The sequence below is a fragment of the Camelus bactrianus genome, chromosome 20 (assembly GCF_048773025.1).
Source record: "Camelus bactrianus isolate YW-2024 breed Bactrian camel chromosome 20, ASM4877302v1, whole genome shotgun sequence".
Lineage (NCBI taxonomy): Eukaryota > Metazoa > Chordata > Mammalia > Artiodactyla > Camelidae > Camelus > Camelus bactrianus.
The window spans coordinates 36,066,549-36,093,685 of record NC_133558.1 but is presented as its reverse complement, the minus strand read 5'-3'; the positions used below and the strand labels follow the sequence as shown (position 1 = coordinate 36,093,685).

The 27,137-nt window shown below is 42.7% G+C and overlaps 1 protein-coding gene across 3 annotated transcripts in view; it reads right to left on the bottom strand.

Moving 5' to 3' along the window:
• The window catches only part of FAM83B (family with sequence similarity 83 member B), a 71,423-nt gene extending 44,422 nt beyond the window's left edge, over nucleotides 1-27,001 (bottom strand). Inside the window, exons 1-3 of one of the 3 annotated variants that reach the window (XM_074348945.1) lie at nucleotides 26,506-26,874; nucleotides 19,840-19,964; nucleotides 9,185-9,688 (exon numbers count right to left, since the gene is read on the bottom strand). In XM_074348945.1, coding sequence (XP_074205046.1) covers nucleotides 9,185-9,628 — 444 coding nt within the window. In that variant the 5' untranslated portion in view covers nucleotides 9,629-9,688; nucleotides 19,840-19,964; nucleotides 26,506-26,874. The other 2 variants (XM_010973911.3, XM_074348944.1) reach the window with 2 other exon arrangements.
• Between the last annotated feature and the right edge of the window lie 136 nt (nucleotides 27,002-27,137).

Sequence of the window (27,137 nt, the reverse complement as noted above, 5' to 3'; positions counted from 1 at the left end):
CACAACTGAATCTCAGTCTATCCCTGCCTTCCTTTTCCCAGCCCCACTCTACTCCCTCCGCATCCCCTGTTGTCTGAAGTGCCACGGTCTCCACCGTACACCTCCTACGCCTCAAAACTTATGATCCAAAGCGAGCTCTGAAGAAAGCTGACGTCCCAAGGGACACTTTCCCAAGTTCTGGTCTTCTGTCACATGACTGGCAAATGGGGGTGGGAGGTTCTGCTTGTCTGCAGGTGGCGGAACTTCCTGCTTTATCAGGTCCTGGCCCATCAGCCAGTCTTCTTAACACACTCTCTGTTTATCTCCTCCTTCATGTCTGAATCTCTGCCAGGTACTTCCAAGGCTATCCCTCACCTCTGCCCTGAGGGTCAGGGTTACCTCCAAGTCCAGCCGATCTGTATGTAGAGCCCAGTGTGAACCCTAGGCTCTATTCAGACAGGTCTGTAGGTCTTGGTGGCTGGGGTCACCCGTCAGCCGTCTCAGGGCTGCGGTCAAAGTGACAACCTAAAGGTCTCTGTGCCCGGGTCTCTGCCCAATTCCTGACTCCATCTCTGATGACTCTGAGGCCACCTTCAAAGGACGAGGCCATCACCCCGGTGGCTCAGGCCAGCAGTGTTGCAGTGCTTTTATATTCTTCCACTTACTTCACAGCCCACATTTTACTGCCTTCAAAATGTACCCCAGATCAGACCATCACTGCTACTACCACCCTGGCGATCAGTATCAGCTCACATTTGAATTATTTTAATAGGCTCTGAAATGCCTGTTCTTGAACCCAGAGAGTCAATGTCCAAGACTGCAGCCAGAGGGCTCCTTTCAAAATACAGCATATTTCAAATTAATCATGTCATTCTTTTGCCCAAAATTCCCCAGTGGCTCCCCATTTTACACAGAGCGTAAGCCAAGGTCCTTATAACAGTCCATGAGGACCTCCGTGGTCTGGCCCCCATGGTACCTCTCTGAACTCACCTACTCACCTCCTCTTTGCTTTCTGCACCTGGCATCCTTACTGTCCCTCTAACACATGAGAAGGGCTGTTCCTGCCCTGAAGCTCATCCTATGTCTCATGTGCTCCGCCTGCAAATGGACACCTAGCTCATTCCTTCTTTCCTCAAACCTTGATTCCAACATCACTGTCTTGACCAGGCCTATGCTGAGCACCCAATTTAAAATATTCTGGGCATGTATCTGAACGGAACTCTACTTGGAAAACATACATGCACCGCAATGTTCATAACATTACTATATATGATAGCCAAGACATGGAAACAATCTAAACGTCCAACGACAGATGGCTGGATAAAGAAGCTGTGGTATATTTATATAATGGAATACTACTCAGTGATTACTGCTCAGCGATTATAATGGAATACTGCTCAGTGATTAAAAAATAATAAAATAATGTCATTGCAGCAATACGGATGGACCTGGAGATCATCATTCTAAGTGAAGTCAGCCAGAAAGAGAAAGAAAAATACCATATGATGTCAATTATGTGGAATCTAAAAAATGACACAAATGAACTTATTTACAAAACAGAAACAGACTCACAGACCTAGAAAACAAACTTGTGGTTACCAGGAGGGGAAAGGGGTGGGAAGAGATAAATTGGGAGCTCGAGATTTGCAGATACACACTACTATACATAAAATAGATAAACAACAAGGTCCTACTGTAGAGCATTCTATTCAATCTCTTGGAGTAACCTATAATGAAACCTATAATGAAACCTATAATGAAAAAGAATCTGAAAAGGAATATATGTATGTATATGTATGATTGAAACATGATGCTGGATACCAGGAATTGACACAACATTGTAGACTGACTATACTTCAATAAAAAATTAGAATTAAAAAAATAATAAAATCATGAGCAAACAGCCACCACCACTCTCAGTCCTCCTTACTTGACCATTCCTGTGTTTTGCTTTGTTTTTCTCCATAGCATTCCTCATGTATTACACTTATTAGCTGTATCTCCCTACTTGTATATAAGTGCCATTCACAGTCAGGAGCTTTTCAAATTATATATATATTTCTTTATTTTGGGGGGTAAGAGGAGGTAATTAGCTTTATTTTTAGAGGAGGTCCTGGGGATTGAACCCAGGACTTCAAGCATCCTAAGCATGTGCTCTACCATTGAACTACCCCCTCCCCCAAAGTCAGGGTTTCGTTGCTCCTTTATTCTCCTATGTATCCTCAGAATTGAGAACTGTATCTGACATGCAGCAGACATCAAACACATATTTGCTGAATGAATGAGTTGCCCGCCCTACTCTTCTCCTGTTAAGGATGGCCACAGTCACGCTGAGCCAGTCAGCGTTGAACCCAGCAGAAGCCAAAGGACAACCTCATTGGCCGCCCTTCTCTTATGTCTTCGAAGTTTTCCTCTATTTGAACTCAGAGAACCCAATTCTTTCCAATGCCTCCTGACCTAGTCCACATTCTAGGTGCTACACCCCATTAACGGATCATAACCTCCTGTCAGTTCCAGGAATGTCATTTCTGACTTGTAACAGTAACCCCCCAAACGCCCCTGTGCCCGGCCCACGGAGAAACTGCTGCTTCCACATCTCCACCAACTGGTCTCCATCCCAGACCCATAACACCCCAACTTGAGAATGCAGCCATGGATACTTTACGATCATGACCCTTTTTGGATCATTACCACTGACTGAGCGTACCTGTCACAAGAAAGCAAGATTATTCATCAGTAAAATACAGATAATAAAAATACCTATTTTACAGGGGTGTTGTGAAGGTCAATGTAAGGTAAGGCATGTAAAACGCTTAACAGGACATGACATGTAACAGTAACAGTACACGTTGCTCTCAGTAGATTACATAATGTGAATGCACTGCTTAAAGTCAGATGCTAGCTCCAGTCCTGATGATACAATCCAACCAATTTTCTCAAGGTAATTTGAAGAATGACTAAGACGTGAAAAACTGTTATAAAAGGATACGCTGCATGATGAATCTGTGGCAACTGCAAGAGAATCCTTTCAATAAAAAATGTCAGCCTGGTGTGATAGACCATCTCAAAAAGCCTCAAAACAGCAACCCTCCAACACATGTCATATCTCCTTAGGAGGACAGATAAGCAAAAGAAAGATTACATCCCTTTAATCTCATGAAAGTTGACTTTTGATAAGATGCGTCAACTCGGACCTGAGGTTCTAAGCTTATCATCTCATTCAGATGCAAACTACATTTTATTTGTAACATTTTAAACAAGAATGCCTGCAGAGCCAAGCCTGGTTCCCCTCATTCATGATTCCCTGGCTCCCTATCAGAATACCATCTGCCCTTTCTCCTCTGCAGATTTATTTTTCTGGCTTGGCCCTAAAGGCATCTGAGTTTGCAAGATCGTTAAGTTCTATCTCAATGAAATTTAGGTATTATTTAAATTTTTTTTTTTAGTTTTTTTTTGGGGGGGGGATGGGAGGTGTAATTAGGCTTATTTATCTGGAGGGGGTACTGGGGATTGAACCCAGGACCTTGTGGATGCTAAGCACACACTCTACCACTGAGCAATACCCCCATCCCAAGAATTTTTTCAACTCTTAATAGCTGTGCATAAAAAAAGATGTCTTTACTGCACATACTGAGCATAAAATATATATCTAAGCTGTCTTCTCAGTAGGTGCTGTTTTCAAATGTACATACTTTTTGTGGAATCAATATTTTCCCATTTTGAACCTTTTAAGCCATAACATTGGGGAAATGCTGGGTTGCTCTCTAATGCAGTGTGCATAATCACCAAGAACTTTCAGAAATGTGTCTGAGTCTTTCCGGGAAACAGACATTTCACCAACAGCTAATAACCCGAGCAGGCACTCCTGGTAAGATGCTGTCTTGTTAGAGACTGGACTTGGTTAGTCATGGCTCTCACTTTTAAAGAAGAAATCACAGAGATGCCAAAATACAGGCTGATGGATTTTTTTTTTTTTTTGACCAAATAAAGGTCAGGAATAATGTAGTAAGAGGAGAAGGAGGTGAAGGAAGAGGAAACAGGAGGAGGAGAGGTCCTCGTCGTCTCAACAGAGTCAGCCACATAAAGTCCAAGGATGCTAGGACTATTAGCATCTCAACGTTCCAGACGGGAAAACTAAAGCTCAGAGAGACTGCAATGTAACGTCTCACAGAAACAGCTGTCTGAGTTGGGATTCAACCCCGCCTTCACTGGCTCCAAGGTTCACAGCCTTCCTGTCATCTCAAGAAGCCTCTTTGAAAAACAGCATTATCTGAAGTTGGGCAATTCAAAACAAATAAAAAACAAACAAACAAAAAACCAAGGCTGTAGCTTTTTGCCTGTGTAAGTTATGAAGTCAATCAAGGAAGCTCAAAAATCCATTTTGCAATTAAGGTTCTTTCCTCTTTCCTCTCCCGTAAATCACCAGCGTTATCGGCAGTGGTGGAACACAGAAGCAGGGGATGGATGAGGAGAATGTGGACTGTGTCACCTCTGGAGAGCGTCGGGAATTTGGCATAGGAAGAGTATGTGCATACATACAGGGTCACAGGGAAGGTGCGAAGTCACTCCAATTTGAACACGATTTTTAACAAGATTTCTCTCTTTCTCACTGTCTTTTTCTCACACACACACGTATATACATATAAAGCATTTTATTCAAAGAAGAGGTATTCAAATTAACGTCACAGGATACTAATGGCACTGAATCTGACGAAGCAAAAGCTCTTTCCTGGAAGAAACTAATTTTGACTCAACGAATGAAATATTCACAGTAAGCGTGGGAATAGGGAGGGTGCAGAGAGGAAATTCTTGCTAAAAATTGGGACGATCAGGAGGGAGAGAACCCAAGTCTAATAAAGGCACTGATGGACCCACACATTTATTTCACTCAGCTGCCAGGGATACGCTTGCAAGCAGTGGCGGTGAAGGTGACACGCTGTGACAGGATAAATATTATTCGCATAGTGAACTCATTCAGCGAGGAGTCTGTGATGTTGCAATCGTCTTGAGTTGGTAAGCACTATTAGAGATCCGGGTAGGAACATCAGGTTTAAAAAACACCAAAAGGTTTTGCCTCATATCTTTCATTAAATAAGTGAAGATGCCCGGGGAGGTATAATGACTAGTTCAATCCATAACTAGTTAGCAATCAAGCCTCTAGTCTCATTTATTTTTTTAAAAACTTTTTCTAACGTTCTAGATATGTCTTTTTTAATATTTGATTTGTTTTGTTTGTGGGGTCTTTTTGTTTTTGTTTTTGTTTTTCTTGGCTGGGGGGAGGTAATTAGGTGTATTTATTTAGTTGGTTATTTTAATGGAGGGACTGGGGATTGAACCCTGGACCTCGTGCATGCTAAGCAGGTGCTCTAACCACTGAGCTGTCCCCCACCCACCCCAGATCTAGTCCTACTTTTATAACACAAGTCACATCCCAGGAAGAGTCCCCACCATCAGTTCACCTTCCCTTTGCCGCCATGGGACCAACTGGTAGTTAATGTTTCTTTGTATTACTAAGATCGCCCTGGGCCATAACAGCCACACCCAGGAATGGTAACTCGGGGAGGAACCAAGACCTAAGCACAGAAGATGCGGGACAGAGCACCTCAGGAACTACTCTGCCCTAATTCTCACTAGACTTTTGCTTCTGTGTCTCCCCGACTCCGTATTTCACAAGAGTTCAGAGTCACCTCTCACAAAAGAAGCCAGCCTAGAATTAGGAAGCAGAGAGGCAAACAGCATTCTGGTTAAAAACTTCCATATTCAGGACTATCAGAAGCTATTACTTTATGGATATCTATCTCTGAGTGGCTAGAAGAAAAATGACTTTAATGAAAGATGACTTTTTCAAGTAATTAGAAAGGCTCCTTTCATAAGAGGTATTCACAGTAATTAGGAATAAATGCATATATCATCTTGGGAACACCTCTTGAAAGACAAATAATTGCCTGGGAAAAGTCTTGTTAGATGTTACCAGACTTATAAATTTGAACTAAATGTAATTATGTCAACCACATAGTGAAAAATAGAAAGAGGTTAGAAAAAGAGCCAGTAAATAAAAATAAAATCTGCTTAGTACACAACATGTTACCTGTAATTGGATTTTCCTAAAAGAAAATTCTGAAATAACCAAATAAGTAAATATACAAAAGGGGGGGAAAAAGGAAACAAAAGAAAAAAAATTAAAACCTGTAAATAACTTCTAAGTGACAACTGGCAAAAACAAAATGAATAAATAAAAATAAATCTATGGATTTTTGAAATACAATAAGATTACATTCTGCTTCTAAAAGCAGAATGATTCAGAGATTATATGACTGTAGGTAAGTAAATGCATATATACATTAGTGAAATTCAAAAACAAAGTATTTCCAATCAAGAGAGATGAGATGGAGTACCACTTTTATTTCCTCTCCCAAAGGCCTGGAAGGGGAATTTGCTGGTTATGATCAGACTTCAAATGTCTGGATCTCTAAGAAGATTGTTTTTGGATTCTTTTCATTATTTTAAGATTTTTCCACTATATGACATTTATTTTCATAAGCACCTTATCTCAATTGCAAACACAACAGTGGAAAACGAATTTAAATTCTTCTCTGAGATGGTTTCCTGGGTTCTGCTTTGCTGGTTCCTAGCCCTGCTTGTTAGGACCTCATCTCTCCAAAGAGTTTCACAATGTGGATTGACAAACGACTCTCCCTGCAAAACGTGGAGGCGGGAATCTTTACCTTAGCCATTAAAACGAACATTATTCAAGCACTTTATGAAAAGAAAAAAGATCATCCTCTTTATAATGCCATGGTAACTGATTGGCCAAGAAAGAGAATCTGTCCTCTGAAGATTGTTCAAGAAGAGGAAGTTTATCATCAAAATAAGCTTCCATTGATTCTGAAGGTTTATAAGACCCTGACTTATCTGCTGAGTGAATAATAGTCACAAACAGCAGAGAGAAAGTTAAAAAGACAATGTCTTCCCACAAGCTGACATTTCATAATAATATTTGTTCTTCCTATTTTAACATTTTCTGCAAAATCTTGCTCAGTTATGAGCTGAATAGTCTCAAATTTTGTAAAAATGGGGTCAGTAACTTTTTCTTCCCTGGAGTGCTGGAGCCTTCAAAAATCTTCCAATAAACATAGTGACATAGGAAGCAATTTCCAAAATACTTGAGGAATATACACCCCAGGCATTTATAGCCCATTTGACCTTAGTATTTATTGTACCTGGTTAGAAACGAACACCTTCTCCAATGCTTTTGGAAAAAACAAAACCAAACCACTAAGTTATCTGTTATGATTTATATTCAATTTCAAATATACCCAATTTATAAAGTTCAACTAATTCTCTTTCTTTGAATTCAGCTTGGATATGGACATACAAGGGACTGTACGTACCCTGAGGATGCATAAAGGGAAAACTCTTTCTGATTTTATGCCACTTGGGTTTTGTGAAAGAGAAGCAAAAGATGATAATACGGTTTTACAGCCCGGACTTTGAGTTCTTCAATTCGCTAATTCAAGTGGGAGTTCCCAGCAGACAACGATCAGGATATGGCTTTTAGAGGCTCCCTAAATAAAGAGCTGCCACATTAGGTAGAAAAAAAAAACATCAGAAGGTCATGGCTAACGTTCAGTTTCCGTGAACAGGAGCCCAAGACCTCATGGCAGCTCCTGAATTTCATTTTGCATCACGGAAACACAGTGTCCCACAGGCAACTAGCTATGGTGCAGGTTCACTAAGCCAATGACTAGGCTCACCACGGTACAAACGCAAACACGAAGCTTCACTGGTGTACTTTTCACTTAACACGGTCATTCAGGAACGCGGCTCCCCAAACAGAAATTTACACACATTGGTGCTGGACGTTTGTCATTTCATCTTTACAGGGACTCATGTATTGTCTTGACTTTTGCTCTCATTTTACAAAATCCAGCTGTAAAGTCTGTTCGCAGGCGTAGGATGGCCCGGTTTTTCAAATTCTCATGGTTCAGTTCAGAAAACTGAACTGACAGTTCAATGTGTTCACTGAAAGCTTGGACACCTACCGGGGTGCCTGACTCCATGACTAATTTTTAACAACTGGAATAGATTAGTGCTTCCGTTAATGGAATCCTGCTAAAGGAGTTAACAAGGCTAAAAAAAAGTCAGGGTATTTGAGCTTAAGAGGTTTGGGGGTGGGGGGGGGACACCTTACTTTTTGCAAAGCCTGCATTTGACCTTAGCCCTGTAATCCTGGGTGACACAAACTAGAATGGGGGGGCTCTTAGTTATCTGTCTTGCAAACTTGCACGTGGGTTTCAAGGGTCCAAAATGTCTGTACTTCATAAAAGCACGCTTTCCCCAGCATCTCTGTGTCTTGTTGACATGAAAGAAAGCAATGCCATGTATGCGTGCATCCTAAGTTCCCTTTTGGATCTAAATTTCTATACTGTGTCGTTTCTGTAATGAAGAAATAGACACTTCATAAGTGAACAATCGTAACTGTCTTCATCCATTTTAAAACTCAATAAACAGCCCGGGATATTTGGTTGTAGTTTCCAAAGGGCCTACTAGATTGATTAAAAGGACATTTCTGCAGATTTATCTGAGCTCTAAAACAGAATGTCTGAGGTTTATCAACCCACATAAATATTTAATGAAGAGTGCCAAGTCCCTCAGATGCTGAGCACCTCCAGAACTTCCTCCAGAATTTTACACTCTCATGCCTGATTTTATACTGTTTCCACACAACTCAGGAGGAAAATAAAGAAGTCTATGGTTTATTTAATAGGATCGGCTAGATCCAGAGCAAGAATTAGGGCTCAGTCCTGCTGAGAACTGAGAAATTTTTACCAGATTTACCAACAACATACTTCCTTTCAGAGATTAAGGAAAATTTAAGTGATTTAGACTATGAACGCATCATTATCTCCTTCCTGGTCCACACACCTCAACTTTCATGCACGAAGGTCTCTCAAGTGGACGTACATTACAAGGAGAATGAAATTCTCCACGTGCAGCAGGGACCTAACCCCACCCTCTCAGATATTTGCAAAGCACGGGAAGAACCACCTTCGCACGTATCCAGAGGTGTATTTCCGGAAAGTGATTGGCATGGTCCACGCACATAAAGACCCTTTCATTAACATACATATACATATATATCTGATACACTACTCTGATGCCTTCCAGATGTTTCAAAGTTTTCATTTAGAAATAGAAATGTTACCTTTCTGGCTTCTTTTATCATCTTCCGAATCGTCTCCTTAATTGTAAGTAGCTGTGCTCTAGGTGGATGGAAGAGGAGATCAATGTGGGTGCCCCCCGAGAGTCCAGGCATCACACACGGCCAGCCTAAGTCAAGGTTTGGAGCTTCCACGTCCGACTCGATGGGCCAGTAAGTCCCCGAAGAGGAGGTATCGTCGCAGGAATTATCAGGGCCATGTGCTGTACTTGGCGTCACTTTCTGGACATTTTTCAAAATATAATTAATCTCTTCCTCAGCTAGAAAGTCTGACACTCGTTCCTTGGCAAGAAATTCCTGGTACGCATCCAATCCGTGTTCAATCAGCGTGTCAACGGCCACTCGATACCATTCCTTGTAGTGAGGTTCAATGTAATTGTCTGATTTACACTCGTCATTCAGTGACGAAAGCATTGATGAGGTCTCCATGCTGGCAAATCTCTGACAACAGCACTTTCAAAAGTCCATTCGCGCAGTGACGGGCGGTATCTGGGTGTTTAAAAAGAAGGAAATCAAGATCCGTTAGAATGCTGTAATCAGATGTTTTATAATCCATGTCAATTGTCATTTTTACTTCAACTCATTTTCACTCCCAGTAGCTCAATATCATGTACATTTCAAATCCAGAGTGGCATGACTAATCCCATAATTCATATATCCATCACAAATCAGCCAGATTTCTTTCTACAGACTGCTAGTTGATATTGTTTTTCCAATGTACCTCTAAATTTAGTTTCTCAGGCAGAAAACCCATCTTCATTCTGTGACATCCCGACAGTCCATCCTTCTGAACTTTAATCTGGGATTACAGATGGTAGGATCAGTTTCTATAAGCCTTTTTGGTTTGGGTATCAAAATATGTTAAAATTGAATTAGAATAAAACCAATGCCTGGCCAGCCGTTAATACAAATTTTTACTGAGTAAATTGTTAGGCATATATACTGATGAAATATTAATGAGATGAGGAGACAAAAACGAACACACGAAACTGTCTGTTACCCCTTTGAACAAACACATATATTGCTAAGGGTCAAGATGAATACTGTGTGTGGTCAGTGCTTTCAGAATAAAAGCAAGTAAAGATCAATATAGAGTAAGAGTGATGAATAGTCCTGGGCAGGAGGTGGGGTTCATCTGAACCCGGGGTGAGTCGGAATACGGTCAGGAGGCAAGAAGGAACATTTTCATCCCACCTAAGAATGTAAAACATAAGCAAAAGCACAGAGCAGGAACGGATTTGGACATAAGCAGTTAATTAAAACAAAGAGAAGAACCTTGGTCTACTGGAAATCAGGATCCCTTCATTAGGGGGAGGAGGTAAAGTTGAACAGATAAAATGGTGCCAGGTATGGAGGGACACTGGAGATTTTTGTGATTCAACAAAACTTGCATTTAAAACAATCAGTCTGTCAGTGTCAGGGGAGTGAAGGGGAAACAAGCAGCTAGAAGAGCATTTTGGTATTCAAACCCCCAGTGAGGACGTGACAAGGACATTCAAGCGATGGTTCAAAGCACGAACTCCTGAGATTTGATGGCTTGATAGCACAGAGGTGACAAGGCAATGGAGGACCTCAAAGGCAATTCGGATTTCTCTTAGGACTCAAAATCTGCCTAGCCAAGCTCACGCCCCACCCCTCACAATGCCCACAAAGTTGTCATTCATTCTCTCATTCATTCACTGCGTGGGATACTGGACTGGACCTTATTTCAATCAAATCAGGGACTTTGCAGTCTTTTGAAGTCACGGTCTCCACTGGGTGGATTCATACAAAGTACAACTCTGTGATGTGCTACAGGCACTGAAAGGCTGATTTGACCAAAAACATCTCTGACAGCAGCCCCGCCCTAATTTACAACTTTCCATTTAACTCAGTCTTTTGGGTCTCAGGACTACGAAAAGTCAAACCTGTTTTGGGAGGGTAACCCAGGAAGCCATCACCATTGATTACATCCTTACCTGAAAAGATGTAACGAGAGTCACTAATCCTAGACAGGAGTCATGAAGGAAAGGAAATGCGGCGTTTGCATTCTGAGCATCTCATTCTTCCTGCCCCAAATGGTATTATGGTGGAGCTTTGGGGTAACACGCTCTCTCTCCTCCATGGGCAAGAGAAGGAAGAAATACCAGGCTGTCTGCTAGTGTGAGAGACATGGTATGAAGGAGTAACATTTGTTTCTTTCATTACCTAACTAAAATGAATCTCTTGACACACACCAGAGATCCAGTGCAGAAACTTTCATTAATTTCTCAACTGATGCATAAGGTGCCACCTTTCTGCTAATGACATTTTGTTCAAGGCCGGTGGTTCTCAGCAGGCGAGACTTCATCCCACCACCACCTCAAGCAAGACAAATGTCTGGGGATGTTTTTAATTATAGATTAAGATTGTGGGGAGGCATGTTACCGGCATGGAGTGTGTAGAAGCTGCCAGACTTCAGTGCCGAGGACAGCCACCCACAGAAAGGAGTTATCTGGTCCAAAATGTAAATAGTGCCAAGGCTGAGAAGTCTTCATCAAGTTCAACTCCTACACTCACCTCTCATGCATGACATCATACTACTAATTAATGACCTTTCCGATGTTCATCAAACACATGTTTTTGCACATAACACTCATTTTTAGCAAAGAAATAAGGTTTTTATTTGCTTGACAGGTTCAATCCATTTGATGAAAACATACCTCATAAGGTTCAGTGAAGTGTGGGTTTCATCGGATAATCCCAGCCCACGAAGGGACAAAAATCCAGCGATCACATGAAAATCACATCGATTATTGGTGATTGTGAAAAACGGGAGGTAACTGCTGATCGCTCATCAAAATCCTAAAAATTTTTTAAACTTAACTTTTGAATTCCTGTAGCATGCCATGTTAAGCGCCTATGACTTATTTGGAAATTAAAATGCCTAAGGTGCTTTAAAAAAACCATACCCACTTCTGAGCTTTCCCGATGCAAATATGTACTTTGCAACGAAATGAAATTCATTCCTGAACTATGTGTAAGCTGGAGAAAACAGAGGTCACTAGGATGATGAAAGCAAAATAAATCCATGAAGACACAGAGGAAGCGTTAATTGTGGAGGAAAGAAAAACAACTGAAAATGAGAAAAAAAAAAAGCGAACCACTATAGGACTAATCCAATATGATGCAGAAAAACACATCGTAGGAAAAAATGCAACAGCACTGAAGTTGAGATTTTATGTACAAGAGTTAAGATAAGAAATAGAGGGGGAGAGTATAGGTCCGTGTTAGAGTGCGTGCTTAGCACACACGAGGTCCTGGGTTCAATCCCCAGTACCTCTGCTTAAAAAGTCAATAAATAAATAAATCTAATTACTTCCCCTCCTCACACACACACCCCTCCCCCCAAAAAAATACTTAACAAAAAAAAAAAAAGATAAGAAATAAACACACTTGATTTATTCCACTGGAGAGGCTCTCTTCAACCACTGCCCTAGTGTAATTCATTTATTACAAGAGCTTTTTACAAGGGGTACCTGTGAAGGAACTGTCCACAAACAAATTTTAATGGATGGAGAACGAGGTAATTATACCCACAAAAATGGCGGCTGCAATAAAACAATACCTGTGTTTAGCTACAGACTTAATACAGCACTTTCAAGGGTTCAATCACTGAAGGGATTTACTGGAGAACAAAATTAATTGGGTGTCCCTTTAAACATGCAAAAACGCATGGCTTGCCGAATAACCATTAAAAGCCCCAGGAAGGGTATTCTTTTAACATACAGGATAGAGTTAATGAGGAGAGAAAAAGAAAATGTCGCCATGATACAAAAGCTGAGCAGACCACTAGGCCGCCTGCCAGTTAAGTGACCCATTCAGAAAAACAGCCTTGTAAAGTACGTGATTCAAACCCTGGCCTCAAAACCACTATGCACTGCATTTGATATCAAATTCTTAGGGTCATTTGCAGACAGTATAAGTTCCAAAGGTTAAATTTGAAAATACAAAAGATATAGACAACATAAAAAAAAAAAATAGATTTCTTGGAAAGAGGGTACACCTGAGTGGTAGAGGGCATGCTTAGCATGCACGAGGTCTTGGGTTCAATCCCCAGCACTGCCGTTTAAAAATAAATAAACAAATAAACCTAATTACCTACCCCTCTCCTCCCCCCAAAAAAACCACCCAAAACAATAAAAAATAAAATGTGAAAAAAATAGACTTCAATTCTTGGGCCACTCTGAAAAACAGTCTGGCAGTTTCCCTTACAAAACTAAATGCAATTAACACCATGCACTTATGCAGACTATGCAATTAACACATGGGGCAACAACCGCACTCCTGGGACTGAACCCAGAGGAATGAAAGTTTATCTTCATGCAAAAACTTGTAGGTGAATGTTCACAGCAGCTATATTCACAATAGCTCCCAACTGGAGACAACTCCAAGTCCTTTAATCAGGTGAATATTAAACAAACTGCGGTACACGCATACCAGGGAACACCAGTCAGCACCACAGTGAGTCACCTTCTGACGCCTGCACCAACCTGGGTGAATCGCTAGAGGATTATGCTGAGTGAAAAACGCCAACCCCCTAAGATTACACGCTGCATGATTTCATTTCTGTAAGTCTTCTTTATATAATATTCTTGACATGACAAAATTATAAAAATGATCATGTGTCAGGAATTAACACGCATTACTACATATAAAATAGATAAACAACAAGGACCTATTGTAGAGCACGGGGAATTCCATTCAATTGCTTGTAATAATATATAATGAAAAAGAATCTGAAAAGAAAAAAATATATAGGTACGCATATGTATAACTGAATCACTTGTCTGGACACCTGAAACTAACATGGTAAGCCGATGACACCTTAATAAAAATTAAAAAAAAAAAAAAAGATCAGACTGGTGGATGCCGGGAGATAAATAAAGGTTGTGGTAGGAGATGGGTGGACGTGGCTGTAAACAAGAGCGATTTTCCCGGTGATGGAAACGTTCTGAATCTTGACAGTGTCAATATCAATGTCCTGGGTGTGATAGAGAATTACAGTTTTGCACGATGCTACCACTGAGGGAACTTGGGTAAGGATACAAGGAATCTACAATCTTAACTGCAAGTGAATCTACAATCATCTCAAAACAAATTGTACGGGTGAGAACATGCCTTGAATAGAAAACAAAAAACAAAAACATCGTATAGCAGGGAGGGTGACAGCTGTGTGTAGGGTCACACTGGGAGGTTCAAAGCCTGCTTCCCCAATTATTGTGAAGCTCTTTGGACAAAGGACCTCAGCTTGGTCACCTACAGAGAGAAGGCTGACAGCCCTGTTCACGACATTAGGTCATTCTAACGAATAAATAAGTCCATGCCCTTACAGTGTTTAGCCTTTACCATAATCATCATTATTCTATTATTGCTCTTTTACATGTTAACAATCTGTTACAGTATAATTACTATAAAGATACAAAAACATTTGGTCACAGAGTCTTTTAGGATTCAAAAAAAGCTAGTGTTTTCTGTCATCCCATTTGCAATGTCATTCCCTGTTTTGGCAACTGCAGTATTAAGCAAGCAGCCAAACCTAGTCTCAATTTGTTTATGGTTTCTGATCAAAGAAGATTCGATGAAAAGGCCTGGTCAGTGGGAAAAGGCTCCAAGGAGAAGTTACAGCCTTCTTAAATGACTGTCTGAGGTTATGATGACGTCTTACGCAAGCAGATGGCCCCACATCAGGTCTTTGACTGAAAGATAATACCAAAAAGGGCAGAGTCACCAAGGTCTCTGAGTTCTTATTCCCAACTTCTGTCGTAGGCTGTTTTGATTCAACTACTAAATGCTGTTATGGGTTCAACCGTGCCTTCCAACAAAATATGTTCAAGTCCAAACCCTCAGTACTGGTGAATGTGATCTTATTTGGAAAAAGCTCTTCTTTGCACATGTCGTCAACTTAAGATGACGTCATATTCTATTAGGATGGGTCCTAGTCCAGTAAGACTGTCCTTAAAGGAGAGACAAGACATAAATGCGTAGGAAGAACTCCAAGTGAGTAGAGAGGCAGAGACTGGAATACCCATGATTTCTGGGAACACCAGACCTAAGAGAAAAATCACAGACAGACTCTCCCCTAGAGCCTTCAAAGAAAACGTGGTCCTGAGGAGACCTCGATTTCAGACTATTAGCCTCTAGAACTTTGAGGGAATAAATTCTATTGTTTTAAGCCAAAATAGGTGGTATTTTGTTATCACAGCACTAGGAAGCTAATATACGGACACATAAGATTATCTTTGTTTTAAACCTTAAAAAATGTAAAACAAAGGAATTTAGTAAAAAATTAATGTACAATCCGTAAGTAATTTCAAGTGTCTTTTTTTCTGGTTTATATGCTATTATAAAACCAGTTCTCTGACATAACTTCAATGGCTAGCAAATTTCATTAAGGAACATTTTACAGTCTTTCAAATATTGAGAAAAGAATGCCTCAAATCACTTTTTTAGTGGCGGGAGGACTGACTCGATGATATACATCAAAACGTCTACTTAAAGAAGGCGAGAAAGTGTTTTATGAAAGATATCTCAGAACATCCCTGTCTTATAAAACCATGGGGTAAAGTGCACAATGGAAAATCATAATCAAATTTTCTTCAAATTCTTAGCTGCCAAGATTATGTTTAACTTCAATTACCAGAAATTTAAGGTGACAATTAAAACATTAAAGAAGCTACTATTAAATTAAAAATTGACTGTAATACTCAAGCTGCCAATGGCAATCTGATACCTAATTTTGGCATCCAATCTTATTAACAGATTTTAAGCTAGCTTCGTAGTAACATATAACAAAATGGTCCAGTAGTGCGGGTCAAAGCAAGCGAAGGGCTACATGCATCCGTGGTACAGGTGGTCACAGAGGGTGGGGATCGATGTCTCATCTCCACGCACGGGTCACCAACAGAATCACCCATCTTTATCAAACTCATGAAAAGGACCAAACTACCCAGCTCCAACTCATTTTATAAATCCCAAATGAAAATGACATTTGCCCAAAGTCTAACCATGTCTCAGTTTCCTTAATCTCCTTTAATTAGAGGATGGGGGGATCACGTTCATAGCAAAATAATTCCAGGGTTTGTTTCTATCGGCTGCCCTTCTATATATGTACATCCCCAGTCTAAACTGTAGTTCAAAATGTAAGAATATATAAAGGCCATCTGTTTACATTAATGACATTAAAACATAATCATTCACTACCATCTGGAAGGATGTACTGAGTAACTCTTGTAGAGAAATTTGTAGGAAAAAAGATAAACCTTTAATGGAGAGAACATATACTCAACAGTCTGACTGCAGAGGAGTATTTCCATGCATGGCTTCAAATGCAGGTGAAATTACAGCAAATTACTCATTGACCAGCATCTAAACTATTCCTGAACTATGTTTTATCATGATATTACTACTCCAGGAACGCCAGTGAATGGAACAGGTCATCCTGATGGGCTGTAACTCATGCTGTGCCAAAGGGCTCCGTCTTGGCTGTGTCCTGATCATTGTGTTTAACGACTACTTGGGTGAATAAATAGAAAAGGCATTGATTCAGTCTGCAGAACTGAACAACAGCGTATACAGAAGACGCCAGAATCAATATTCCCAGTTACCTCAGAGTGATGAAATAATTGATCAACATGAACATGATTAAACCCCATACAATAAATTCAAAGGTTTGAATTCACATTATAAAACTAGCTATACAATTACTGGATTGAGTAAGGTCTGGGGGCAGAATGTGCCCCAAAGAATAGTTGAAAAACTGGAATGTGTGGTCTAAAGGGAACAGTAAGGGTGACCTGTAAAAGGAGTCTTCAGTTACGCGGAATGGGGAAGTTGAGTTATTTTAAGGGCAAATGACAAATCACAGGTTGGCTCACTGACCCAGAGTGGGAAAGATGGCCCAGTCTGGACTTCGGTTCCAGCACATCTTGCTTGTAAGCCCCGCTCAGCCATGTTGTTTCCAAGCTCTAAACCCCATGTTCCCCACCAGGAACACAGGTAAAGTAACAGTCCTGATGGCCAAGGGTGTCTATCAAGTCTAGATGAGACAAAAGCCTTACGCTCCACCCATCATAAAAACTGCTAGCGATGGTTAGATAGTAACATATGGAAGGGTTTTATTTAGTAATAAGGCCCTATTTCTCTCTTACTTTCTTACTGAGCATGCTCTTTCCACACGTAATCAAGCAGAGGACATATTTTTGGACAGAGTCCTACAACGTGGGACCAGCTGGGTTCCGGGGCACCCGTAGCTTTAAAATTCTAACACGGTATTTATTTTTGCCGCTGAAAAGATCTCAGATTCCCACAAACGCACTAACTTTGCTTGGAAGTAGAGGGGTGCTTAGGGAAGCTTTTTTTTTACTCAGGATTGACAAAGACCTGCCTACGCTCTCTCTTCCTGGATTCTCCTGAGTCAGCCTTCAGAGTTCAGCTTCATTTTTTTGGAAGCTAAATAAACAACATTATACACACCCATCTGCAAACGCCGGATAAATAAACAAACAAACAAACAAAAAAAAACCCCAAAAGTCAGGAGATGTTTCTAGTAGTTCTTTTTAGTTACTTTTTAATTTTTTTTTAATTTTGGGTGGGGGGGAGGTAACTAGGTTTATTTATTTATTTGTGGAGGACTGAACCCAGGACCTTGTGCGTGCTAAGCAGGCAGTCTACCACTCTTCCCTTCTAGCAGTTGTAATAGCATGCAAAAAAACCGCTTCTGTTAAGTAGGATGTTCTACAGACAACAAGCAGGCTACCAAACTACATAAGAGCAAAGTTATAATCAATGAAAATCCATCTGAAACCAAAAGGAAACACACATAGAAATGAGAGTGGTTGTCTTGGGGTGGTGGTTCCGTAGGTGATTTTTTAAAACTTCTTTACATGTTTCCATATTTGCCAAATGCTTATCAGTTAATATGTCTGGTTTGTATTGCATTGGGGAAAAAGGAAGTTAATAAACGAAGTACCCCAACAGTTTTTTTTTTTTTTTTTTTTTAATATCTTCCTCTTTTTTCATTCACGGATTAAGTTGACTGTAACAGGTCATTCAAAGCCCTGCATATAAAAGAGCTTAATCATTCTTACAGAGCAACACATGAACAAGGACAAAATGTCCAGAAAATACAGCCTTATGGTTACTGGGACCATAACGAAAAGGAAAGAAAAACAAAAAACAAAAACTACACGTAGTTGATGAGGTCTTAGTAAGTTGGTTAGGCAGACACAGGGTCACCCCCAACTCTCAGGGGCCAGGACCAGACATGGAGCAGGGACTGCCCGCTGCACTTCAGGGCACGTTATCACATCTCATCCATCACTTAAAGGGCTTACTCCCCACCTTCTTCCCTGGCCCGGGAGTGCTGCGATGGAGCAGACTGCCTCTGCCAAGCACATTCATTAACGCTCAGGATGTACGTAACTGTTAAGTGATAGGCTATTCATATCCTGCTCTAATAAGTTACTGGAACACAATGAGAGTTGATTAAAGTATGAAATATACACTTTTTAAACAGTGCTAATACCCGTGCAGAACTTTTTAAGGTTGAAGCACACATTTATGTTAATGGAGGTTAGTTTTTGAGAATACAAAATATTATCTATTTGTAAAGGGCTTTGAAAAGAATTATTAGAAACCTGCCGAGCGCTGTGAAAGTAAACAGATAAATCCATGGATCTCTGTCAAAAACCAGAAACACTAATTTCAAATGGGCACACTGTCAGAAGACTGGGTGTGTTACCAAGTGTCGCTTGGGGATTCTCCCCAAGATATGTGTTCTGCAGACTCACAGACATAGTAAACAATCTTATGCTCACTGGGGAAAGGGGGTGGAAAGGGATAAATTTGGGAGTTTGAGATTTACAAATGTTAGCCGCTATATATAAAAATAGATTTTTTACAAGTTTCTTCTGTGTAGCACAGGGAACGATCTTCAATATCTTGTTAATAACCTTTAATGGAAAAGAACATGAAGATGAAACTATGTATGTCTATGCATGACTGGGACATTGTGCAGTACACCAGAAATTGACACGTTGTAACTGACGGAGCTTCGATAAAAAAATATAAATAAATAAATAAATAAGCTAGTTTCAAAAAAAGATTCATGTTTTGAAATGTGTACCTATGTCATTCTCCTGTGCTGGCACTCGCTGTTTCACCCGCCTGAAATGCTCCTCCTTCTCACTCCTATCTTCTCATATGTCACCACCACAGAGAAGTCTTCCAGACTGCCCATTTTAAAAAGAATCCATCCCCTCTGCCATCCTTAATTCTTTATTTAAAATAACTTACAGCACTTATCACTATGTAAAATAGCCAAGGTACCTGTTTACCTGCCACTGCCTGTACCCCCCTCACTGGAGGAGATGCTCCTGGAAGGCCACCAAGCAGGTGCATTCTAATTCATCGGTGCCCCCACCCTTTTGGTTAGCCCGCACCACCGCTGTCTTGGATAAGGTCTGTTGTCTTACAGTCCTCCTACGTCAGGATCTATGTTCCGTTCTTCCCTCCCCATGTAAAGAAAAAGGAGAAATAACTAGGAATCAATTTCTGTCTCTCCAACCATCCATCCCCCCAACTTGTTTGCCTTGCCTCTCCCCCCACTTCACAACACTCACCCTCAATTCCCTGATCCCACAGGAACTGAGGCTGAGGGTCCTTCAACCTCAGTTTTTGAACATTAGGAGAATTCATAGCACAGACGATGTATTCAGATGGAAACACCACAGGCGACGAGGGTCACCTAGAGAGAAATATTGAACCCTTGTTATATGCCCTCCTGTCCCACCTTTCGGGTCCATTTAAGAAAATAAAAGGTCCATCTTGGTACATGTTGACATTTACAGAGCGACAGGGGCTGTAAGAAAACATAATTATGTGTTCCAATGTGAACTATAAAAGTGGCTCTCCAAACACATTTAAGGAAAACTACTTCGTCTATGAAAAGTGAAAGTTTGTAAATAAAATGTCTTCAGAAAAATGTATTTTGCACAGGTATGCTGGGGAACAGCTCTCAAAAGTCAAGGTGCTATAAATATCGAGTGGCAAAAAAGCAATCTCAGACTACTAAAAAGGACGGGCTTAAAAATAGTAATGATGTGGAAATTGTGAAATTGGATACAAACATTTATTTAATTAAAAATGCCAAAAATGTAAAATGTTAATAATGTATCTAGCCTGGAACAATAGTAGTTCTAATTTGTGTAAAAAGGCATATTAAAAAAAAATCAGAACCTCTAACACGATGCCCAGCAGTCTTTTATCAGTCTTTTCCCTCAGGAGTCATTTAATCAAGTCTGCTTAGATCACTATATTACAGTTGAAAGAAAGGGCTTCTCTTTTATTTTTTTCCCAGAAACTCCTCCCCAAAAAGTGGTTGGAAAGCAAATCCACACTAGTTCAGACCTTTCATTGTTTTCTAAATAAGCTTCTCCACTGGCTCCTTCCTTTCACTTGTCTATAGCCTCGCACACGTGGAAATGAGTCAGTAAGGCAGAAAGAAGGACATTTTTTAATGGGTAAAATGCTGCTGGCTTTGTAAAACGGACTGGCAGGTTTTGTGGATTACACATGGTCAGGAATCTGGGTCCCCTGTGATCTCTCTTCCTAACTGGGCTTTCATGCCTCTGACCGTGGTTCTAACCTGGGAGACTCCAATGACAAAGCTGATATTTATAAAGCTCTTCTCACAGCCGCCTGGATCAGACCTGAACCAGAAAACGCACCTGGCAGCTCTCTGTTTTGTTTCTCTTTGTCCTTTGGGTCAGTGTAACAGGGAGGGAGAAGAGGAAGGTGTGGCCATGTGGGGACCCGAGCCTCACTGGTGATGTTCTGCTCTGCATAACGTGTGTGTGTGCGCGTGTGCATGTGTGTGTGTGTGTGTGTGTGTGTGTGCAGGTGTGGAAACCTTGCTCTCCCCACTCCTCTTCTGCTCAGACTTCCAAATGATCTCAAAGTCAGGGCTCCTCTCTTAGTCTTAACTTCTCCCCAATAGATGTGGCTGGTACTTAGCAATCCCTTTGATTCTTTTGTATATGTATTTTTGTTGAAGTATAGTCAGTTTATATTTATACTATAGTCAGTGTAGACTTGTTGTTTATCGGATTTTGTGAGAATCCTCCTGTATTTCGAAACGAGAGATGCTCTGCCGAGTTCAGTAGCTGTTCTGTGCAACTCAGTGGGTTTGTAGGTGTAATTTTGGTGTGTTTGTGGGAGAGGGCGAGCTGGGAGTCTCTCTGCTTCACCATCTCCTCAATCCAGCCTTTAATCCATCAATTAACAAATATGTCAACTCACTGCCCAGGAAGTCTGTCAGCATGTCAATACATAGTCTCGGTGACATCATTTCCTTCTTTTTACTGGCTTATTTGTGATTTTATTTGAATATTTTATTCCAACTTGAACTTACAAGTTTTTGGAAAAATAGACACGTGAAAGTCTCCACAGTAGTGATAAAATGCTTATCTAATAAACGGAATATAACCAAAGAAAAGATGGAAATTATAGGTTATGCCAAAGAAGGCAAACCTTTAGTTTTAATCACATGACCATTGTACCCGTGTCACACTGGGAAGGCAAAGAACACATTTTTTTCAAATGCACAAAATGCTAGAAACGTATTGTTAAATATTGTATCTAACATTAAAGGGTAGCTGGTCATTTTACTGATAATACATTTTGGCTACTAGAGAATGAAATTCCTCTTGTAATATGTTTAATTTTTTATATAATTGGATTTTACAGATTTTTAGAAATTTATACTGTACCAAGATAGAGACCCAGACTGAGAGGGTGAGATGACAGATAGAAATGAAGAAAGATAAACAGATAAGTAAGTGAACAGATGGAGAAACAGACAAACAAATAGAAGCAGGGAATGGGAGGGAAGGGCAGAGAAAAGAAAGGTGAGGTAGGAAGAGAAAAGAAAGGATGAGAAGGAGGAGTAAAGACCTGAAGAGAAAACTGAGGAAAAGAAAGAAAGGGAGGAGAAGGAACAAGAAGGGACAAAAAGAAGCCAGAAACGCTAAGATCCGACAAAAAGTTTCAAGGGACAGTAAGAGATTAGAAAGCAAAGGAAGGGTTGAGACGGGGAAAAAAAAGAAAAAGAAAAAAGAAATTATCAGGGAACACTGTCAACAGTTCCTTACGCTGAAAACACCTTAGCTTTATTTCACTTTTTTCCAAGAAATAACTCAGAAGTTACCTTTATTTGAAAAAAAAAAAATGCTTTTTTAAAAAAACATCAGGAAACAGCTGTTGCATGAGTCAGATGGGAGTGGGTATATTTGGAGCAACGTGCTGTCTAGAAGCAAAGCCGTCACTGCTTGTGCGTGTGTGTAAATGACAGCCCAGACAGACATCCCACGGCGACTGACTCTGTTACAGCCAAGGAGGTGGAAGAAGCCTCTTTCTAGTGCTTTGAAAACTGCCTTTTCTTCCCCAAGTGAGTCATGCTTATACAATCCGAGAAGCCACCTGCTAATAAACAGAGAACTAAAAGCCTTTGAAATGAAAATCTGACAATGGAAGTGGAAATAATGAGATTCCAGTGATACCTGAGGGACACCTGAGTTACCGTGATTCTGCGGTACCCTCAATAAGAAGCGATCACACAGAACTTGAGAGCAGAACGGGGTGCACTGGGGTGATCATGCCCCAGACCCTTCCCAGCTCCAGTGGAAGACCTGAGAAGCCAAGAGAATTGAAATACTTTGTCCGAAATCGCCCATGACTCAGGTCCGCTAGGGTGAGATTTCACAAAGTCCTTAATGAACATATACAATCCCTGCTGGGATCTTCAGAGAGCAGGAAGGAAATACTAAGTAAAGGGATTGGAGCCATTAATATCTGTTTGTGCTTATAATTATTATCAGGTCCCTGACTGTGAGCATCCGGAGATCTAAGAACAAAACCTTGCTACCCTCATATTCCCAGAGTAGAACGCATTGCTGGGTGCGTAACAGTCAACGCGTGTACGTTTAATGAGTGGCGAGGGCACCAGACAAAGTTATCACCTTTAAACATCATGACTACACAGCTTTTGTAGAAACTCCTTCAAATAGGCCAGTAACATGGGGGTTACACTGGACCCTATGCCAGTATTCAACGGGCTGACCAGTACGACCTGACCTTCCCCAAGGATGGGTGCAATCTACAAACTGTCTGACACATAGCTCAAAAGATAAACGGCACGAGCCTCTAGGGGACATCTGGCCTCACTCCTAAGGACAGCGTGAAAATAAGACAAAACACACACTGGGTAGTCATTAGATGTCCCCAGAGGAAAAGGTTCCTCACGTCAGTCATGATCATGTGTTGAAGTACTTCCTACCAGACATGTGCCCAGTGGGTTGAATATTCCTTATTGCATCATTTCTCCCAATCTGCTCATCTTCTTCACATCACAGCTGCTGAAAACATCTTTGGCCTCCCTGATCCTCTGCGCCTACCTCCTGTCAGTGTGAGCCTCCTGACTCCTTAATAAACCTTCCTTCCCTGGAGCAAACTTGCTCTAGCTCAAGTTCACCTCCACACACACCCCTTCAACTGGAGCCTTCCCCCATCTCCCATGTCAGGAGCCCACAGCACCCAGTCTCCCACCACTGGCTGCGCCAGTCCCCATGGGAGCCCTACTCTACTCTTGTGGGCTGGGATGGGTACCTCAAAACAGTGCCAAAGGCCACCGGCTCACCCCAGGGGAAGGAAGGGCCGCCTGAAGGCTCCCTCACATTCTCTCAGTGAAATGTTGGTGGATTTAATGATTGATGGAGCTTGGACCCTACTTGTATCAAATTTAACCTATAGGATCCTTAAAAGGTATCACTGAGAATTCTGTTTCCATGGTGGGCATGGGGTGGGGGAACGTAGTCTGATTTTCAAATGACAAATTCACCCACAAAGTGCTAAAATGCGTCCCACTTCCAAATCAGAAACAATTCAGCGAACAAAAGTACAGTTTACACATTGTGTTTAACAGACTCGGCGAAGTTGTGGAACATCCCTGGAACACCCCTATTCGGCAAATTCCAGGGGGAGAGACATGCAAACTTACCTAACTAGCTGAGCAGGGACAACTTGTAATCTTACAAATAATTAGTTAAGTGCAGCTAAGTGGAGCCTTTTCCAAAGGGCTCCTCCAACCAGATTTACGTTAGAGAAGAGGCCTGATTTACCGGGATCACATTTTCAACACATGATTCTCCAAACCTGAAGGATCTTCATTATGTTTTGGAAACTCACAGCTGTACAATGGAATTGAACGTGACACAGGGAGCCTGGGTAAGTCACAATCAAGAAAACCTCCACCACAGACTCTAAGGGGGAAAGAATAATAAATGAATTACCCTGTCCCAAAGAGTTCCATCAGTTACAGTTAAAGTAATGCGCTGCAGAGAGTAATCAGGGAAGACATCACGGAGTCAGCATCAGAGGTGTGGTTTGCCTCCATCACCCTCCGTGATCCCTTTCAGCAGTTGTTCAACTGGTGGTGCTTCCCACAATCAACTCAGAAGCATCTGGGACCTAGAATGTGCCAGGATCCACCCACCCTCGAGGGCAGACTCTGCCGGTATAGCCAGCACCTTTCATGGGTGTGGACACCACGTGTACTGTCAGCCCAAAAGCAAGGGGTGGAATTTAAAACTGGAAGGTGTGGGAACCTCTATCATTCCAAGAAAGTGTAGGAAGAAAGTGAGAAATCAAGCAGCACGAAGACCCTCCGCACCCCCTCCCCACCCCCAACCATCTCACTCTTTGGTTATTTTGGAAAAACCAAGAAAGACCAGTTTTCTCTTCTAAGTCCCATTCATCGCAGTTCCCTTTCCTAATTCTTGTCAGCACTGACTCAGCCTCCATCATGGATTTCCCTGGGGCTCTCTCATGTGTCCAGGGGTGAGAAAGGTAAAGAGGGGAGGTGCCTGCCAGGAACCTGGCAGAATGTCTATCAAGGGGGATTCTGGAGTGGGGGAGGGTGTAGCTCAAGTGGTAGAGCGCATGCTTAGCATGCATGAGGTCCTGGGTTCAATCCCCAGTTCCTCCTCTAAAAATGAATAAACCTAATTACCTCCAAAAAAGACTGCCTAACAAAAGGGGGGTTCTGGAAAGAAGTCTGTTGGACACCAACGTCTCGCCTTGACTGCTCACCACCAGCGCGGCTCTTTCTTAAAGTTCTGGCCTCCTGGGCTCTTATCTCCACTGGGCCTGAGATGCTGTAATGTACTTTATTTATTTATTTTTTTAATTGAAGCACCGTCAGTTACAATCTCTGGTGCACAACATAATGTCCCAGTCATGTATAGACATACATATATTCGTTTTCACATTCTATTTCATTAAAGGTTATTACAAGATATTGAACACAGTTCCTTGAACACAGAAACTTTTTTTTGACTCATTTTTATAGATAGTGGCTAACGCGTGCGATTTAAGAGCTCATGCCTCCGTGCGCAGCCGACACGCGGTCCCGCGCTCCCACCACCACCTCCAGTCTCCTCCCTATAAAGCATCACCGTCTCTTTACGCCCGTGTTTCCAACAAGTGGCACAGGCAGTGTCTGCTTTCCCGCTTACGCAGGTAACAGTTCTCCCAACATGGCAGAGAATGGGCTAAGGTCTCCATGTGACTTCCCAGGAGCCATCTCCTCTCCTTCCAAAGCCTCCGCAACCCGGAACAGTGGTTTTGTAAGTCTGACAGGAACCAGAGTGACCTGGCGACCTCGTCAAGGTCACAGACTCAGGCTCAGGGGGACTGAAGTTGGAAAAGCACTAATCTGGGGGCAGATGCGGGATCGGATACCAACAGGAGAGTGCGTTCAGGTCTGCTTTTATTTTCCCTTTAGAGTTCCCTCCCCCACGCGGGATCTGAAGGATCTAAACGCCGGTGCACCCGCGGCTCCCGCCTTTTCCCCGCGCTCCCCTCCCCGTCCAGCCGCACTTCCTCCCGGGAAGCGCCCCCAGACTCTCCCCACCGCCGACCCCCAAGCAGAAAGGAAACTGATCAAACGTCCACCGCGGGCGGCACCGGTCCCTCGGGGACGCGAACCCAGCCCGCCCGAGACGGAACTTTCCAAACTTTCCAGCTCACTCTCAACTACCCGCTGAGGGAAGAGAAGTAGATGAGAAAGAGGAACCGAACCCTGCCATGCGCCAGTCCGATCCCGGCGTGCGCCCCCGGGAGGTCCGCGCCGCCCCCTCCCCGCCGCCCCCGGGAGGTCCGCGCCGCCCCCGGCCCCTGCCCCCCCCCCGCCCGCCTGCCCAGAGGGGAGGGGAGCCGGGCCCCCCACTTACCGCGGGGAGCGCCCCGAGCCGCGCGCAGCCGCGCCCGCGCCGACGGTTCGCCTCCCAGGAAGCGGAGGGCGAGGGAGGTGGGGAGTCACCTGCGCGCGTCGGACGGCGGAGGGCAGCTCGGTCCCGCCCGGGCCGCGCCTCCTCCCGGGCCCAGGTGCCGAGCCCAGCGAGGGCGGGGTGGGGACCGGCCGCAACAGGTCCGGAGTCGTGTCGCTCCAAAGCCCGCGCAGCCAGCCAGCGCCCCGGAACCTGTCTGAACTCAGACACCCAACCCTCCACCAGCCAAGTAGAAAGCCTTTCTTTCCTGTCCGCCCTCGGGGCGCCCCGGCAATTGCAAGTACCGACATCCCGGCCGGGCGAGCAGAACCCGGAGGACGGCCGCGCTCACCTGGGCCGGGGGTGAGCTCGGAGGAGCGGCGCCCGGCTCCCATCCCCCGTGCATCCTCCGCTCTGGAATGTGCTCGGGGGAGGCGGGGGGCGGAGGGGTGAGAGCCAGGGTGGGGCCACCCCCAGGGAGGGGGCGGGCTCGGCTCCCGGGCGGTAATTCCCCTCGCAGCCGGCAATGCGGACTCGTACCCCCCGTCCGAGTGTGTCCAGGCTTGGAAGACAGCAGGAAGCGGAAGCGCGGGAAG